The 16,684-nt window shown below is 39.0% G+C and overlaps 1 protein-coding gene across 2 annotated transcripts in view; it reads left to right on the top strand.

Annotated features, from left to right (window-relative positions):
* Positions 1-16,684, top strand: part of TDRD5 (tudor domain containing 5) — a 91,939-nt gene that overhangs the window by 70,048 nt on the left and 5,207 nt on the right. For both annotated transcript variants that reach the window (XM_044267311.1, XM_044267310.1), the window contains exons 15-17: positions 4,258-4,440; positions 5,181-5,324; positions 15,655-15,865. In XM_044267311.1, coding sequence (XP_044123246.1) covers positions 4,258-4,440; positions 5,181-5,324; positions 15,655-15,865 — 538 coding nt within the window. The remainder of the gene's footprint in view (positions 1-4,257; positions 4,441-5,180; positions 5,325-15,654; positions 15,866-16,684) is intronic.

Below are 16,684 nucleotides of genomic sequence, written 5' to 3'. Positions count from 1 at the left end.
GAATGAGTTTGGAAGTTTTCCTTCCATTTCTAGTTTTGGAACAGTATCAGAAGAATAGGTATTATCTCTTCTTTTAAATGTTTGGTAGAATTGCCCTGGGAAGCCGTCTGGCCTGGGACTCTTGTTCATTGGAAGATTTTTGGTTACTGCTTCAATTTCCTTGAGGTTATGGGTCTGTTCAGGTTTTCTATTTCTTCCTGGTTCAGTTTTGGTAGTTATATGTTTCTAGGAATTCATCCATTCTGTTTCATTGATTTCTGCTCTAATCTTGATTAATTCTCTTCTCCTGCTGGGTTTTGTAAAGTTAGACTGTGTATATAAGACTTTACTTGTTCCTTGAGAAAGGCTGAATTGCTTACTGTGTACAATAGGACTGCCTTTTGCTGCATCCCAAGTTTTCATTTTCATTTTTTTCTATGAATTTTTAGATTCTTCTTTAATTTCTTGGTTGACCCATTCATTTATTAGTAGGATGCTCTTTAACTTCCACGGATTTGAGTTCTTTTCAACTTTCCTCTTGTGCTTGAGTTCAAGTTTCAAAGCATTGTTGTCTGAAATTATGTAGGGAATGATCCCAATCTTTTGGCACCACTTGAGGCCCACTGTGTTTTCCATTCTGGAGAATGTTCCATGTGCACTCGTGAAGAATGTGTATTCTCTTGCTTCAGGATGGAATGCGCTGAATATACCTGTTAAGTCCATCTGGTCCAGTGTGTTATTCAAAGCCATTGTTTCCTTGTTGATCTTATGTTTAGATGATCTGTCCATTTCAGTGACAGAGGTGTTAGAGTCCCCTACCATTATTGTATTATTATTGATGTGTTTCTTTAATTTTGTTATTGATTGGAATATATAATTGGCCTCTCTCATGTTAGGGGCATAAATATTTACAATTGTTAGATCTTCTTGGATAGACCCTTTGATTATGATATAGTGTCCTTCCTCATCTCTTATTACAGTCTTCGGTTTTAAATCTAATTTATCTGATATATGGGTTGCCACCCTAGCTTTTTTTTTTTTTTTTTTTTTTTGATAACCATTAGCATGATAAATTGTTCTCCACCTCTTCACTTTCAATCTTTGGATCTACAATGAATTTCTTGCAGATAGCATATGAATGGGCCTTACTTTTCTATCCAATCTGATACCCTGTGTCTTCTTTTTTTTAAGGTTTTATTTATTTCAGAGAGAGAGAGACAGAGTGAGAGAGCATGAGAGGGTTGATCAGAGGGAGAAGCAGACTCCCCATGGAGCTGGGAGCCTGATGCAGGACTCGATCCCAGGACTTGGTGATCATGACCTGAGCCGAAGGCAGTCGCCCAACCAACCGAGCCACTTAGGCACCCTACCCTGTGTCTTGATTGGGACATTTAACCCATTTACATTCAGAGTAATTATTGGAAGATAGGAGTTTAGTGCTATTGTATCATCTGTTAAGTCACTTCTTTTATGTTGTCTCTGTTACTTTATGGTCTATATTACTTTTGGGCCCTCTCTTCACTTAAAGTATCCCCTTTACTATTTCTTGTAGGGCTGACTTGTGATCAAAAATTCTTTTAATTTCTCTTTGTTCTGGAAGGTTTTTAATCTCTCCTATTCAGAATGACAGCCTTGCTGGATAAAGTATTCTTGGCTGCATGTTTTTCTCATTTAGCACCTGAATGTATTGTGCCAGTCCTTTCTGGCCTGCCAAGTCTTTGTGGATAGGTCTTTTGCCAGTCTTATTGTTTCTACCTTTGTAGGTAATAGAATTCTTGTCCTGAGCTGCTTTTAGGTTTTTCTCTTTGTGTCTGAGATTTGCAAGTTTCACTATTATATGTTGGGGTATTGACTGATTTTTATTGATTTCGAGGGGGTTTCTCTGTGCCTCCTGGACTCGAATGCTTGTTTTCTTCCCCATGTTGGGGAAGTTCTCTGCTATAATTTGCTCCAGTATACCTTCTGTCCCCTCTCTTTCTTTCCTTGTCAGTTTTTTTCCTCATGTATTTTGGAGTTTTATTGTCAGGTGACATGTATTTAGGATTGCTATGTTTTCTTGATGAACTGACCCTTTCATCATTATGAAATGTCTATCCATAGTTACTTTCTTTGCATTGATGCCTACATTGTCTGATAACAGTATATCCACTCCAGCTTTATTTTTTTAACTGTGACATAATATATCCTTTTCCATCTTTTTACTTCTAACCTACCTATGTCATTATATTTGAGGTAAATTTCTTGAGACAGCATATAGTTCAGTCGTTTCTTTTTTTTTCTTTTTTTTTTTAAAGATTTTATTTATTTATTTGACAGAGAGAAATCACAAGTAGATGGAGAGGCAGGCAGAGAGAGAGAGAGAGAGAGAGAGAAGCAGGCTCCCTGCTGAGCAGAGAGCCCGATGCAGGACTCGATCCCAGGTCCCTGAGATCATGACCTGAGCTGAAGGCAGCAGCTTAACCCACTGAGCCACCCAGGCTCCCTGTTCAGTCGTTTCTTAAATCCATTCTGATGATATGAATTTTAGTTAGTATGTTTATACATTTTACATTTAATATCATTATTGATATATTTTGATTATAGGTCTACTATTATAATATTTTTTTTACCCCAGCTTTTCATTCCTTTGCTTTTCCTTCCTCCGTTTAGTGTTATTCTTTTTTTTTTTTTGTATTTTTCTTACTTAGTATTCTTTTTTAATAGTTCATTTTAGTTTACTTAATTATATTTTTATTATATCTGCCTGTATAGCATTTTGACTGGTTATTCTAGGAATTACAATATACATCTTGGCTTTACATAGTAGATGTAATCTATATGTACTAATTCAAGTGGTATGTAGATATCTTACCACCATTTAGGTATTTTACCCCTTTCCACCTCCTTTATGCTATGTTTATATATAACAAGTATATAGTTTGAGAGTTTATAATGTTAAAGTTTTTGCTTTCTACCTTTAAATATATTGTAAACAATTCAATGAAAGAATAGTCCCATTACACTTCCTCAGATACTGATCATTTCTGTTACTCTTTATTTCTGATATACCAACTTTCCTTCTGGTATCCTCTCCTTTCTATCCAAAGAACTTCCTTTAGCAATTACTTTAGAGTATACCTGTTGACGGTAAATTTTTAAAGTTTTCTTCATTGGGAGTGTATTTATTTTATCTTTATTCTTGAAAGATATTTTTGCTGGATGTAGAATTCTGGGTTGCTGTTTTTTTTCTTTCGGGCCTTTAAAAATTTCCACTTCCTCTGGCTTTCATAATTTCTGATGAAAAATCTGCAGTACTGGAATTGTTGTTCCTTTATAATAACATGTCATTTTTCTTTGTCTACATTTAGGATTGTTTGTCTTATTTTTCTAGAGGTAGATTATAATCTGTTCAGATGTGAATTTCTCTTTGCGGTTTGCTAAGCTTTTTGAATCTGTAGGTTTATGTCTTTCATCAAATTTGTGCCATTTTCAGACACTGCTTCGAATACTTTTTCTGTACTGTACTCTTTCTTTTCTCCTGGTACTCCCATGAAGCAAATACCTTTTGGTATTGTCCTATATGTCCCCAAGGCTCTGTTTTTGCTTTTGTTTTCCCAGTTTTTTCTCTCTCTGTTTAGATTGGATCATTCCTATGGATCTCTCTTCAGGTTCATACATTCTTTACTTTTATTTCTGTCCTGCTATTGAAAACAGACCTAGGGGTCTTGATATTTGGTATAAAAACCGTTGCTGAATTCCCCTGTGTTTATGCTTGCTCCACCCTCCCTTTTACCCTCCAGAAGACCCTCTGGCTTTCCAGCATGAAAAAGAGGTGTGGCTTCCTTTGTATATGGAATAGGGTGGGGTATCTGGAGATTTAATTGCTTCTTACACAGACTTTTTATCAGTGCTTTTCTTTTTGTTCCCACTTTACATTCTCATTTCCAAAAACCTTATAGTAGCAATTTCTGAGCATTTTCCATTATCTGGTATAAATTCAGGTTGCTTCTCAGTTTTTCCTGCTATAAGCTCAGGATTCTACTTTCTCAGGACTTCTTAGGTTATCACTTACCTTCTTTTCTATATCCAGAATGTAGGTTGTGTTTTCTTCTGGTCTAACAGTGAGTTTATATCTAAAATCTGAATATTTTGGTGATGTTTCAGGAGAGAGAGGGAAATCAGTTATGTATTCAAACTGCCATCTTTACCTAGAATCCAGAAAAAAAATCGCAAACCTAAATTTTAAAATATATAGCAACTGTAAGTTAAAGGTTTTCTTTGTCTTCTGATACATTCTAGGATGAGATTCCCACTGGAATGCCATGCCTGGAATCAGTGACTATCGGTGATGATGTTTGGGATGAAAATTGGTTACCTTTGCAGGCTAAAATGGATAAAGGGGACGATGCTGCCTCCCACTTATTTGCCTCAAGCCTTGGTGGAAAGAAACCATACCCATCATGTAAAGAAATGCCGCAAAAGGTTAGATCCCTGGGAAACAACAGATCATTACTTAAAAATGGAAATGTAAATTTCTTCAAGAAATCTATACACTCTGGAATGCAAAAGGATATATCACATGATAATTCAGAAGTATTCATTTTTTTCCCCAAAGATGGTAGTGATAGGGAGGAGGACAAGTTGAAACAGGGAAGAATAAATCATGGACTTATTATCCCATCTAACCTTTTAACCATTATAACTTTTGTTTTATCATTGGAATCTTAGGCCTTGGGATCTATAAAAATGCTGTTTTCACTAATTTTATTTTTATTGTATTAGCATTATAATATAATCTCTGGGACTCTGCATTGAGAATAGTAGCTAATATTGGGTGTAAAATATATTTAAAATATAACTTATTTCCCACTGTTTCTTAGAGGAAATAGCTATACTTAAATTGCTCCTTATTATTTATGCCATTTAAATACTAGATGATCATTTAAAGTCATCTGGCCATGAAAATAGTATTGAAGAAAATACTACAAACCAGAGTTGTATTTATTTTTATGACATCTGTGTGTTCCAAGGAATTCAAGATATCAGATAATGGACCAATCAAACAAGGGAGGGTGGGGAAGCCTCACTGGTACAGGAACTTAATAAACATATTTTCTTATTTAACCAACTTTGCCTCCTTGCCTTTACCTTGTCCATGTTCTTCTCTGTCTGGATCACGTGGCACTATGCCTTGGTTTGTGTTTGCAATTTTTTCTCCGTAGGATTGGTGCTTTTCTGGACCCAAAGATACATGGGATGATTCATGGCAGCCTTCAGGCCTTGTGAATGGAATGAAAGGAGAAGTTCAAAAACAAGAGGCATTAGATGCTCAGGAAAAAAATACTGGCACAACCAGGATTCAAAAGGTAAATGTCTAATGAATGTTACTGACAGATTCTCATGAGAAAGTGCTTTCATTTTTAGAAAGTAAAATTCTGGTTAATGATCCCACTCTAGCATTTGGTAGAATACATATACACAATGTGTAGGTTGATTTTAAAATTAATTTCAGTCAACTTAATTTATTTATCTCTTCAGAAGAAAATCCCAAGCTTAGAATTGAAAGATTGATAAAATCTCTATGTAAGAGATGTAGAAAACAGTTATTTTTATATAATTTAGCCAAAAATAAAAATAATTATTTTTTTCTTTAATGTTACTGTAGCAGAAAGCACTAATCAGGGGCGCCTGGGTGGTTCAGTGGGTTAAAGCCTCTGCCTTTGGCTCGGGTCATGATCTCAGGGTCCTGGGATCGAGCCCCACATCAGGCTCTCTGCTCGGCAGGGAACCTGCTTCCTCCCTCTTCTCTCTCTGCCTGCCTCTCTGCCTACTTGTGATCTCTCTCTGTCAAATAAATAAATAAAAATCTTTAGAAAGCACTAATCATGGACAAAATATATTTGTTTTCTGTTTTTTCAAATATATTATGAGCATGATGAAATAGCAGGACAATTTGTTTGAATCATGAAATCCGGCCACCAGGCCTCTGCACTTTTATTTTCATGTGTCACATTGAAAATAAAGGGCTCAAGACTGGGAGACTTGTTGAAAAGCAGATTTGTGGAAGAGGAGTTTTCTGAATGATATATTTCCTTCAAAATACGGTTATTTTGTATGAGAGCATTGATAAAGTATTTTATATTATATAGGATACTCTGTTCCAGAAACAGAGTGCTTAACAGCACAGATTTAGATTTAGGGTAACACCTCAACCCATCAAAAAAACCCAGTACCCATTAGCAGTCACACCCCTTTCCCATCCTCCCACAGCCTGAGGCAGCTACTAGTCTGCTTTCTGTCTCTATAGATTTGCCTCTTTGGGGCATTTCATATAAATGTCATATAATACGTGGTCATTCGTGATTGTGTTGTTTCTTTTGCCATGCTGAGATTTTTAGTTTCATCTAGTCCCACTTGTTTATTTTTTTGTTTTTGTTGCTTATATTTTTGGTTTGATATCCAATAAGTGATTACCAAAACCAGTGTCCTAAAGCATCCGTTCTGTGTTTTCTTCCAGGAGATTTATAGTTTCAGGTCTTTTGTTTAAGTTTTTAATCCATTTTGAGTTAATGTTTGTGTGTACTGTAAGATAAAGGTCCAGTTTCATTCATTTGTCTGTGGATGTCCAGTTTTCCCAGCAACATGTAGGAAAATTACCCGGGGCAGGCCCAGGCCAAGCAGCCCCAGGGGATGGAAAGTTACTAACAATAAGCTAGAGATAACCAGAAGCCCTACTGGGAGCAAGAGATAACCAGCCGCTTCTGCTTCTGTGAACAGGCTTCCAGCCACAGGCTCCCTGCATTACTGTTCCCGCCTAAAGCAGCCCTGTTCCCTTGTTTTAAACCTGCCTACCAGGAGTCAGCATAGCCCTTGGAACCTGCACTGCCTGCAGTGCCCTATAAAAGCCCTATAACCCTGTTGACCTCGGTCCAGAACTTGGAGCACGATCTCATCCGGGTACACTGGCGTAAAATAAATACGAGTTCTCCTCCTTCTCGGAGTGTCAGTTGGTCTTTCACAGGTCTGATTATTTTTCCACAACACTTTCCCCATTGTGCAGCCTTGGCATCATTACCAAAGATTGGTTGACTGAATATGTGTGTTTTTATTTGGGGGCTCTCAATTTTATTATTTTGGCCTATGTCTACTTTGTGCTAGTCCCATAATGTTTTTATTACTGGAACTTTGTAGTATATTTTGAAATCAGGAAGGGTGATCCCTCCTTCCCCCAACCTTTAAAACTATTTTGGCTATTTGGGGTCCTTTGTGGTTTCATATGAATGTTAGTATTGTTTTTCTGTTTTTGTGGAAAATGCCATTGACATTTTCTGAACCTGTAGATCACTTTAGGTAGTATGGAAATTTTAATAATATTAATTCTTCCAATCTGTGAGTATGGACTATATTCCCATTTATTTATGGCTTCTTCCATCAGTGTTACATAATTTTAACCTCCTATTCTTTTTGGTATTATTGTGAATGTGATTTTTTTTTCTTAATTTCCTTTCCAAGTAATCTTTACACCCAGTGTGGGGCTTGAACTCACATCACACCCTCCGAGATCTTGAGGCAACATGCTCAGCCAGCTGAGCCAGCCAGGCACTCCTTAATTTCCTTTTCAAGTAGTTCATTTAATGAACTAATTTTGTTTGTTGATATATGAGTATTCTCCTAGTCTAGCTAAGGATTTATAAATTTTTTTATAGCTTCAAAAAAAACTAGCTCGGGGGGACGCCTGGGTGGCGCAGTTGGTTGGACGACTGCCTTCGGCTCAGGGCGTGATCCTGGAGTCCCGGGATCGAGTCCCACATCAGGCTCCCAGCTCCATGGGGGAGTCTGCTTCGCTCTCTGACCTTCTCCTCGCTCATTCTCTCTCACTCTCAAATAAATAAAATAAAAAAATCTTTAAAAAAAAAAAAAAACTAGCTCTTATTTTCAGTGATTTTTTTGGTGTGTATTTCACTTATTTTTTACTCTAATTTCTGTTATTTCACGACTTCTGCTAACTTTAGCCTTAGTTCTTTTTTTCATTCCTTAAGGTATAAAGTTGTTTGTGATTCTTCTTCTTCTTCTTTTTTTTTTTCCAAAGATTTTATTTATTTATCAGAGGGAGAGAGAGTGAGCACAGGCAGACAGAATGGCAGGCAGAGGCAGAGGCAGAAGCAGGCTCCCTGCCGAGCAAGGAGCCCGATGTGGGACTCGATCCCAGGACGCTGGGATCATGACCTGAGCCGAAGGCAGCTGCTTAACCAACTGAGCCACCCAGGTGTCCCTGATTCTTCTTCTAATTCTTTTTTTTTTTTTATGTCAACATTTACTGCTATAAACATTCCTCTTCATCTACCTTTGGCTCAGGTTGTGATCCTGGGGTCCTGGGACTGGGCCTTGCACTGGGCTTCCTGCTCAGCTCCCTCTGCCCCTTCCCCCTTTTATGCTCCCCGCCCCCCCCCAAAGAAATAAAGTCTTAAAAAAAAATTCTACTTAGTTCTCATTTTGCTGTATCCCATTGATGAAGTTCTAGAATATAAGTTCGGTTCAGTGGGGTGAGGTCCAGAGCTGATGACCAAGGAAGAATTCTTGGAGACATCTTTGGTGCAAAATGGTGGTTTATTAAAGCACGGGACAGGACCTGTGGGCAGGAAGAGCTGCTGCCCTAGGGTTGTGAGAGATGATAGGTTATGTACCTTGGGGGTGGGAGAAGTAAGGAAAAGGGAGGCTTCAAAGAACTTTCTTACCATGAGAGACTATGGACTCTGAAAAACAATCTGAGGGGTTTGAAGTGGCGGGGGGGTGGGAGGTTGGGGTACCAGGTGGTGGGTATTATAGAGGGCACAGCTTGCATGGAGCACTGGATGTGGTGAAAAAATAATGAATACTGTTTTTCTGAAAATAAATAAATTGGGAAAAAAAAAAGAACTTTCTTTTTTTTTTTTTTTAAAGATTTTATTTATTTATTTGACAGATAGAGATTACAAGTAGGCAGAGAGGTAGTCAGAGAGAAGAGGAAGCAGGCTCCCCGCTGAGCAGAGAGCCCGACGTGGGGCTTGATTCCGAGACCCTGGGATCATGACCCAAGCCCAAGGCAGAGGCTTTAACCCACTGAGCCACCCAGGCGCCCCTTCAAAGAACTTTCATATGCTAAAGAGGACCTACAAAATACCGAGATACCTGATACCAGAGGCCTTGCCATTGCCAAGGTTGTTTTGCCCTGTAGCAAAATATTAACATTAAGATGGGTGGGAGATTCCTAAAGAATGTCATAATATGTCCCACCCAGGAGTGGGGTGGGGGAAGGTTGTAGGGTGTCAGCCTTTGCTTTGTCCTCAGCCAGCCTCTGTTTCCTCATCACCATTAATTTTGGTATGCTGTTTTCATTTGTCTCAGGATATTTCCTAGCTTCTCTTTGATTTCTGTTTTGACCCATTGGCTGTTCAGGAATATATTGTTTAATTTCCCAGGTTTCCAAATTTAATCTTTGTTTTTGGTGGATATTTTCCCTGAGTATTGAATTTTCAGGTGTTACTTTTTTTTCTCAGCCTTTGAAGATGTCCTTCCATTATGTTCTGGCTTCTGTTGAATTGTCAGCTGTCAGGTATCATTGTTCTGTTGATAGTGATGTCTTTTTTCTCTGGCTTCTTTTAAGATTTTTCTGTCTTTTGCTTTAAGCTCTTTGATACTGATATATCTAGATATAATTTCCATTGGGTTTACTCTACTTGTATTTCACTGAGCTTATTGAATAAGAAGATTGATGCCCTTCATCAGTTTTATAAAATAGTGCTTTTCCCTCATTATCACCCTCCTGCTGACTTTCCAGTTATCCGTGTGTTAGCACTTTGGCTGAGTCCCACATGCCTCTTGAGCTCTTTTCTCATGTTTACATTCTTTTTTTTCTTCTCTTTTCTTTTTTCTCAGTTTGGAGATTTTTCTATTGATTCTTCTGGAATACTAGTCCTCTCATCTGCAGATCCATTCTGCTGCTAAACCTACACATTGAATTCTTATTTCAAACCTTTTTCCTTTCAGTTCTATAATGCCAATTTGATTCTCTCTTTTTTTTTAATTTGGATTCTCTGTTTTAATTCTCCATATTTTCATCAATTTTTATGTCACTTCCTCTACATTCTTGATCATGCTAATTGTAGTTATTTTAAAGTTTTTTTCTAGATAATGCCAATATCCGAATCAACTTTGGGTATGTTTTCTCCCCCCTGCCCTCCCATCCTGTTTTTGGCATTGTTGGGGGCAGGGGGTGGAGAAAGTAGGAAGCATTCCTTATGATTTTTTTTAATTAAATATTGGACATTATGGATAAAAAAATTAGAGAGGTTCTGGGTGAGTTCCCTTCCTCCGAGGCTGATTGAGATGTCCCGTGGCTGGCAGGTAGCAGCCAGTCACTATAACACACACACTGAGGTTTGGCTTTAGACTTTGTTAGGACTGCTGTATTTCACTTTTGTCCTTACTCCTTAGGTGTGGCTGTTACTCCTGATGGGGGATCCTTTGGGGATCTCAGCTGAAAACCCTTGGTGGGGCTCAGACTCCATCCCCTGACTCCTCAGCTTTATAATGTGTAATTCATATTCCATATAGTTACCCATCTAAATTATACAGTTTAATGGCTTTAGTATATTCACTAGTCCATTCGCTAATTGAACATTCATCCCACAAGCAGTTGTAAAACGTTTTCCTTATCCCCCCAAAGAAACCCTGCATCTGTTAGCTGACACCGTACCCCATGTCTGCCAGATAACCACTCATCTACTGTCTCTCTCCACTGATTTGCAACATTTCATGTAATTAGGATCAGTACAGTCTGTGACCTTTTGTGTCTGGCTTCCTAACATCATCATCTCAAGGTTGATCGTGTATCAGTATTTATTTCTTTTCATGGCTGAATAATCCATTGTATGGATAGACCACAATTTGTTTATCCATTCATCAGCTGATGGACATTTGAGTTGTTTTGTTTTTTGCTATTATGAATGATGCTGCTGTGACATTCATGTACATGTTTTTATGTAGATGTGTTTTAAATTTTATGAGGGTATATACCTAGGAGTGGAATTGCTGGGTCATATGGTAACTCTTTATTTAATGTTTTGAGGAATTGCCAGACTTTCCTAAATAGACATTCCCACCAGCCATATAAGATTGTCCCAATTTTTCTACATCTTTGCCAGTACTTGTTATTCTATTTTTTTTTTAAATCATAGCCAACCTAATGGGTGTGAAGTTGTATGTTATTGTGGTTTGAGGCTGTGCTTTTGATTATGTATGTTAAACATGTTTCTTGAAAATCTGTCATTTACCTCTAGTTCCATGAGGTGAATTTTCAGATAACTATGACGGAGGCAGTCATTGATAACTACAGAGAACTAAAGCTGGTAGAACAATGCTTCTCAAAGTACAATGTGCCTACACATCCCTTAAGAATCTTGTGAAGCTGCAGGATCTGACTGAGCAAATTTGAGATGCGGACCTAGGTTCTGCATGTCTAGCAAGCCCCAGGTGGTGCTGCTGGTTGGCAAACCCGACTTTGGGTAGCAAGGCTGGAAAACACTCTTTGGAGAAAGAACCTTGATTGTCAAATAAGTGCTCAAGTTGACTTGCAGGCATTTGCTTTCAGAGTGTCTTACAAATTTTGAAAGCATTCACCTGTGTTTGTTTGTTTTCAGAATACGCTATCAGAATGCATTTTAAAAATGCATCTTTCTTCAAAGTCATACTTACAAGGAAAAAAGGATATAGCCTTAAATATTTGTTTCTGATTTAAATTTTTGTTAAACTACTGATGTGTAAAAAACACTTGGTCTGGTTGGTCTGCAGTCTATGGCTTAGCCTCACCGCAGGCTAAAATTTACTAGGTGGGCACAAGGTACATTTTTGGAGCCTGTTTGTCCATCTGCAAAGACCAATTTAGGTAGTGATCTTTCCAGCTCTGAAAGTTTATTGTATTAATATTCATCTACATACCTTTGGAGTTTTATTTAAAGAACTCACCAATGGGGCATCTGGGTGGCTCAGTGGGTTAAGCCTCTGCCTTTGGCTCAGGTCATGATCTCAGGGTCCTGGGATCGAGCCCTGGATCGGGCTCTCTGCTTAGCGGAGAGCCTGCTTTCCCCTCCCTCTGCCTGCCTATCTGCCTACTTGTGATCTCTCTGTCAAATAAATAAAATTAAAAACAAAAAAACTCACTAATGCTTAGCCTCATTCTGAGAATAAATTTACAGGGTAACTAAAGCACACATGAATTGTATAAGCCAAGTAACAATTTGAATCTGGATCTTTAATTTCCTGAAGTAGCATATTGTGTGGCCAATATATCTATCTGGAATGTGAATTTCACTCTTGCTGTCAAAAAAGGCTACACACATATCCCTTTATATATTGCATAATTGTATAACCACATTCATGCCAGCCATATTTGAAAATGAGCAGGGGTTTTTGTTGTTGTTGTGGAACAAAAAAGAAATGGCAACTGATACAAAATGTCTACTATATAGGATCCTGAAGAACAGACAAAGCTACCTTTTCTGTTTGTGTAATTACTGGTTCAGTTCACTCAGGGCAAATCCCAGACTCTCATCCTTATAGGTGGGGTAGGGCTGGCTTTAGTCATATTAATGCCAGTTACCATCACAGAAGATAAATGCTAAGTTACCGTAGATCGTATCTGCTTTAGCAATGACTATATGATAGGATATCGGATCTCATGGTTAAAATTTGATATTCCATTCAGTTAAGTCCAGTTTCGTCTCCATATGGGATGTTCATCTTTTTCTCTAAAATCCTGGTTCTTATTACTCCATTTTGTCTCTTTTAAGGAGCCTTCCTTTATTTTATTTTTTTTAAATGTTTTTTTTTTAATTTTTTAAATTTTTTCAATTTATTTATTTTTAGAAAAACAGTATTCATTATTTTTTCACCACACCCAGTGCTCCATGCAATCCGTGCCCTCTATAATACCCACCACCTGGTACCCCAACCTCCCACCCCCCTGCCACTTCAAACCCCTCAGATTGTTTTTCATAGTCTCTCGTGGTTCACCTCCCCATCCAATTTACCCCAACTCCCTTCTCCTCTCTAACACCCCTTGTTCTCCATGCTATTTGTTATGCTCCACAAATAAGTGAAACCATATGATAATTGACTCTCTCTGCTTGACTTATTTCACTCAGCATAATCTCTTCCAGTCCCGTCCATGTTGCTACAAAAGTTGGGTATTCATCCTTTCTGATGGAGGCATAATACTCCATAGTGTATATGGACCACATCTTCCTTATCCATTCGTCTGTTGAAGGGCAGCTTGGTTCTTTCCATAGTTTGGCGACCATGGCCATTGCTGCTATAAACATTGGGGTACAGATGGCCCTTCGTTTCACGACATCTGTATCTTTGGGGTAAATACCCAGGAGTGCAATTGCAGGGTCATAGGGAAGCTCTATTTTTAATTTCTTGAGGAATCTCCACACAGTTCTCCAAAGAGGCTGCACCAACTTGCATTCCCACCAACAGTGGAAGAGGGTTCCCCTTTCTCCACATCCTCTCCAACACATGTTGTTTCCTGTTTTGTTAATTTTGGCCATTCTAACTGGTGTAAGGTGATATCTCAATGTGGTTTTAATTTGAATCTCCCTGAGGGCTAATGATGATGAGCATTTTTTCATGTGTCTGATAGCCATTTGTATGTCTTGATTGGAGAAGTGTCTGTTCATATCTTCTGCCCATTTTTTGATATGTTTGCCTGTTTCGTGTGTGTTGAGTTTGAGGAGTTCACTATAAATCCTGGATATCAACCTTTTATCTGTACTGTCATTTGCAAATATCTTCTCCCATTCCATGGGTTGCCTCTTTGTTTTTTTGACTGTTTCCTTTGCTGTGCAGAAGCTTTTGATTTTGATGAAGTCCCAGAAGTTTATTTTCGCTTTTGTTTCCTTTGCCTTTGGAGACGTATCTTGAAAGAAGTTGCTGTGGCTGATATCGAAGAGATTACTGCCTATGTTCTCCTCTAGGATTCTGATGGATTCCTGTCTCACGTTGAGGTCTTTTATCCATTTTGAGTTGATCTTTGTGTACGGTGTAAGAGAATGGTCGAGTTTCATTCTTCTACATATAGCTGTCCAGTTTTCCCAGCACCATTTATTGAAGAGACTGTCTTTTTTCCACTGTATATTTTTTCCTGTTTTGTCGAAGATTAATTGACCATAGAGTTGAGGGTCCATATCTGGGCTCTCTACTCTGTTCCACTGGTCTATGCGTCTGTTTTTATGCCAGTACCATGCTGTCTTGGTGATCACAGCTTTGTAATAAAGCTTGAAATCAGGTAACGTGATGCCACCAGCTTTATTTTTGTTTTTCAACATTTCCTTAGTGATTCAGGGTCTCTTCTGATTCCATACAAATTTTAGGATTATTTGCTCCAGCTCTTTGAAGAATGCCGGTGGAATTTTGATCGGAATGGCATTAAAAGTATAGATTGCTCTAGGCAGTATAGACCTTTTTTTTTTTTTTTTTTCAGAGAGAGAGGGAGAGAGAGCGAGCACAGGCAGACAGAGAGGCAGGCAGAGGCAGAGGGAGAAGCAGGCTCCCTGCCGAGCAAGGAGCCCGATGTGGGACTCGATCCCAGGACGCTGAGATCATGACCTGAGCCGAAGGCAGCTGCCTAACCAACTGAGCCACCCAGGCGTCCCAGCAGTATAGACATTTTAACAATGTTTATTCTTCCGCTCCAAGAGCATGGAATGGTCTTCCATCTATTTGTGTCTTCTTCTTCTTTTTTTTTAGAATTTATTTATTTATTTGACAGAGAGAGATCACAAGTAGGCAGAGAGAGAGAGGAGGAAGCAGGCTCCCTGCTGAGCAGAGAGCCCGATGTGGGACTCGATCCCAGGACCCTGAGATCATGACCTGAGCTGAAGGCAGCGGCTTAACCCACTGAGCCACCCAGGCGCCCCTATATTTGTGTCTTCTTCAGTTTCTTTCATGAGTGTTCTGTAGTTCCTCGAGTACAGATCCTTTACCTCTTTAAGGAGCCTTCCTTTAACTACTTTATGTTCTAGTGTGTTCACACTGCGGAATGCGGGAACGCCTCCGTTCATGGCTGGCTGCAGGACCCGCACTGTTTTCCCTTCTGAGGGCTGTGAACTTAGGGACAGGTATCCTGTCTTACTGGGAGATGGTGAGAACATGGACTGGGCTGAGTTACCATCTCTGCTTTGTCACCTGCTGGTTGACACTGGATAACTTCGCCTCTTGTGAAAAGTGTTCTGCTAAGTGAAAGGGCCCCTAGCGAGGACAACAGAACCCCGGAGTTAGAGCGGTCGGTTGTCCCGAGGTTGAAATGAGGAAGCATGTGCAGGGAACCTAGCAGTGTGCCACCTTTGCTCACGTTTCCCGCCACCCTGCTGCAGCTCTGTGCGGCAGCTTTCAGCACCGTGTTTGCTCGTAACGTAGGTCCAGTAAATGCTTCTCGAATTGAGTTGATAGTCATTAAGTTAGAAAAGGACTTGTTTTTTTTTTTGTTTTTTTTTTTTTTTTTTAAGAAAGGAACTAGGTTCTTGAAAGTGAGTAATGGTATTCTATGTGAAAAAAGTATGTCTTGTCTATACAACTAAGGAACTGAAACAGGGTTAATTCTTCTATTATACTAACAACTGCTTTTCATGCTTTTGCCCAACTTTTCTCATACTGCAGCAGCCAAACATAGAGAATTCTTCAAATTCTTCCACATTGCCCAAATTGGAGGAGTTCTACATCTCTCTGATCCAGTCACAGCAGTCAGTAAAAGGGAGCCAGCCCGAGCCCAGCAGCGTTCAGACTCAGGCAACGCCAGTCCAGCTCTCCGTGGCAACCCTCAGTGCAACTCCCATGGCGCTTGATTCTGCAGAAAAAAATTCTGCTTCAGGTAGCTTTACACGTAATTGACAAATACAGTGGTGTGTCATCCTGCTGAAAACCTTCATTTATCTTCTTCGGAACATAACTTGAAAAATTGCTGACTTTAGCATTTGTCTCACGTCCTTACTGGGTTCCGTTGTTCCCTTCTGTTTTGCTACTCCTCTCTCTCTCTCTCTTTTTTTAAAATGCAGTTTGGTTGGGGGGAGTCTGTTTTACAAACAATAGAACTTGCCAGTTTTTAAGTATTCTGTGAGTTTTGACACTTGTGTACAGTCTTATAACCACCACAGTCGTGACATAGAACAACTCCACCAGTTCTTTGGTCCCTCTGCGGTCATTCTCTTCCCTTGCTTCCTGGTTCCCAGCATGTTCCTTTTTTCTTTTCTAGAATTTCATAAGAAGAGAGTCCTGCATTACAGTTTTTAAGTATGACCTTTTTCCCTGAGCATGACGTTTTAGAGATGGATTTTTGTTGTTGCTAGTTTCAAAAGTTTGTTCTTATTTTTTGCTGAGTGGTACCCAGTTGTATGGACATCTGTTCATCAGATGAACAGATTTGGGCCATTATGAATAAAACTGCTGTGAACATTCACACACAGCTCTTTGTGTAGACGTATTCAGTACATACCAAGGAGTAAAATTGTTGAGTCATGTGATCACTGCATGATTAACATTTTAAGAACTGCCAAATGTATATATGTATTTGTGATACATATATCACAAATATTCTCAAGCATGTGACTTCCTTAACAGCATATTTGAAAGAGCAAAAGTTGTCATTTTGGTGACGTCTGATGGATTTTTTTTCTTAATATGAAGTTTGTAT

Source organism: Neovison vison, chromosome 10 (genome assembly GCF_020171115.1).
Source record: "Neovison vison isolate M4711 chromosome 10, ASM_NN_V1, whole genome shotgun sequence".
Classification (NCBI taxonomy): domain Eukaryota; kingdom Metazoa; phylum Chordata; class Mammalia; order Carnivora; family Mustelidae; genus Neogale; species Neogale vison.
Note: the sequence above shows the minus strand (reverse complement) of the source record. Positions and strands in the feature narration are given on the sequence as shown.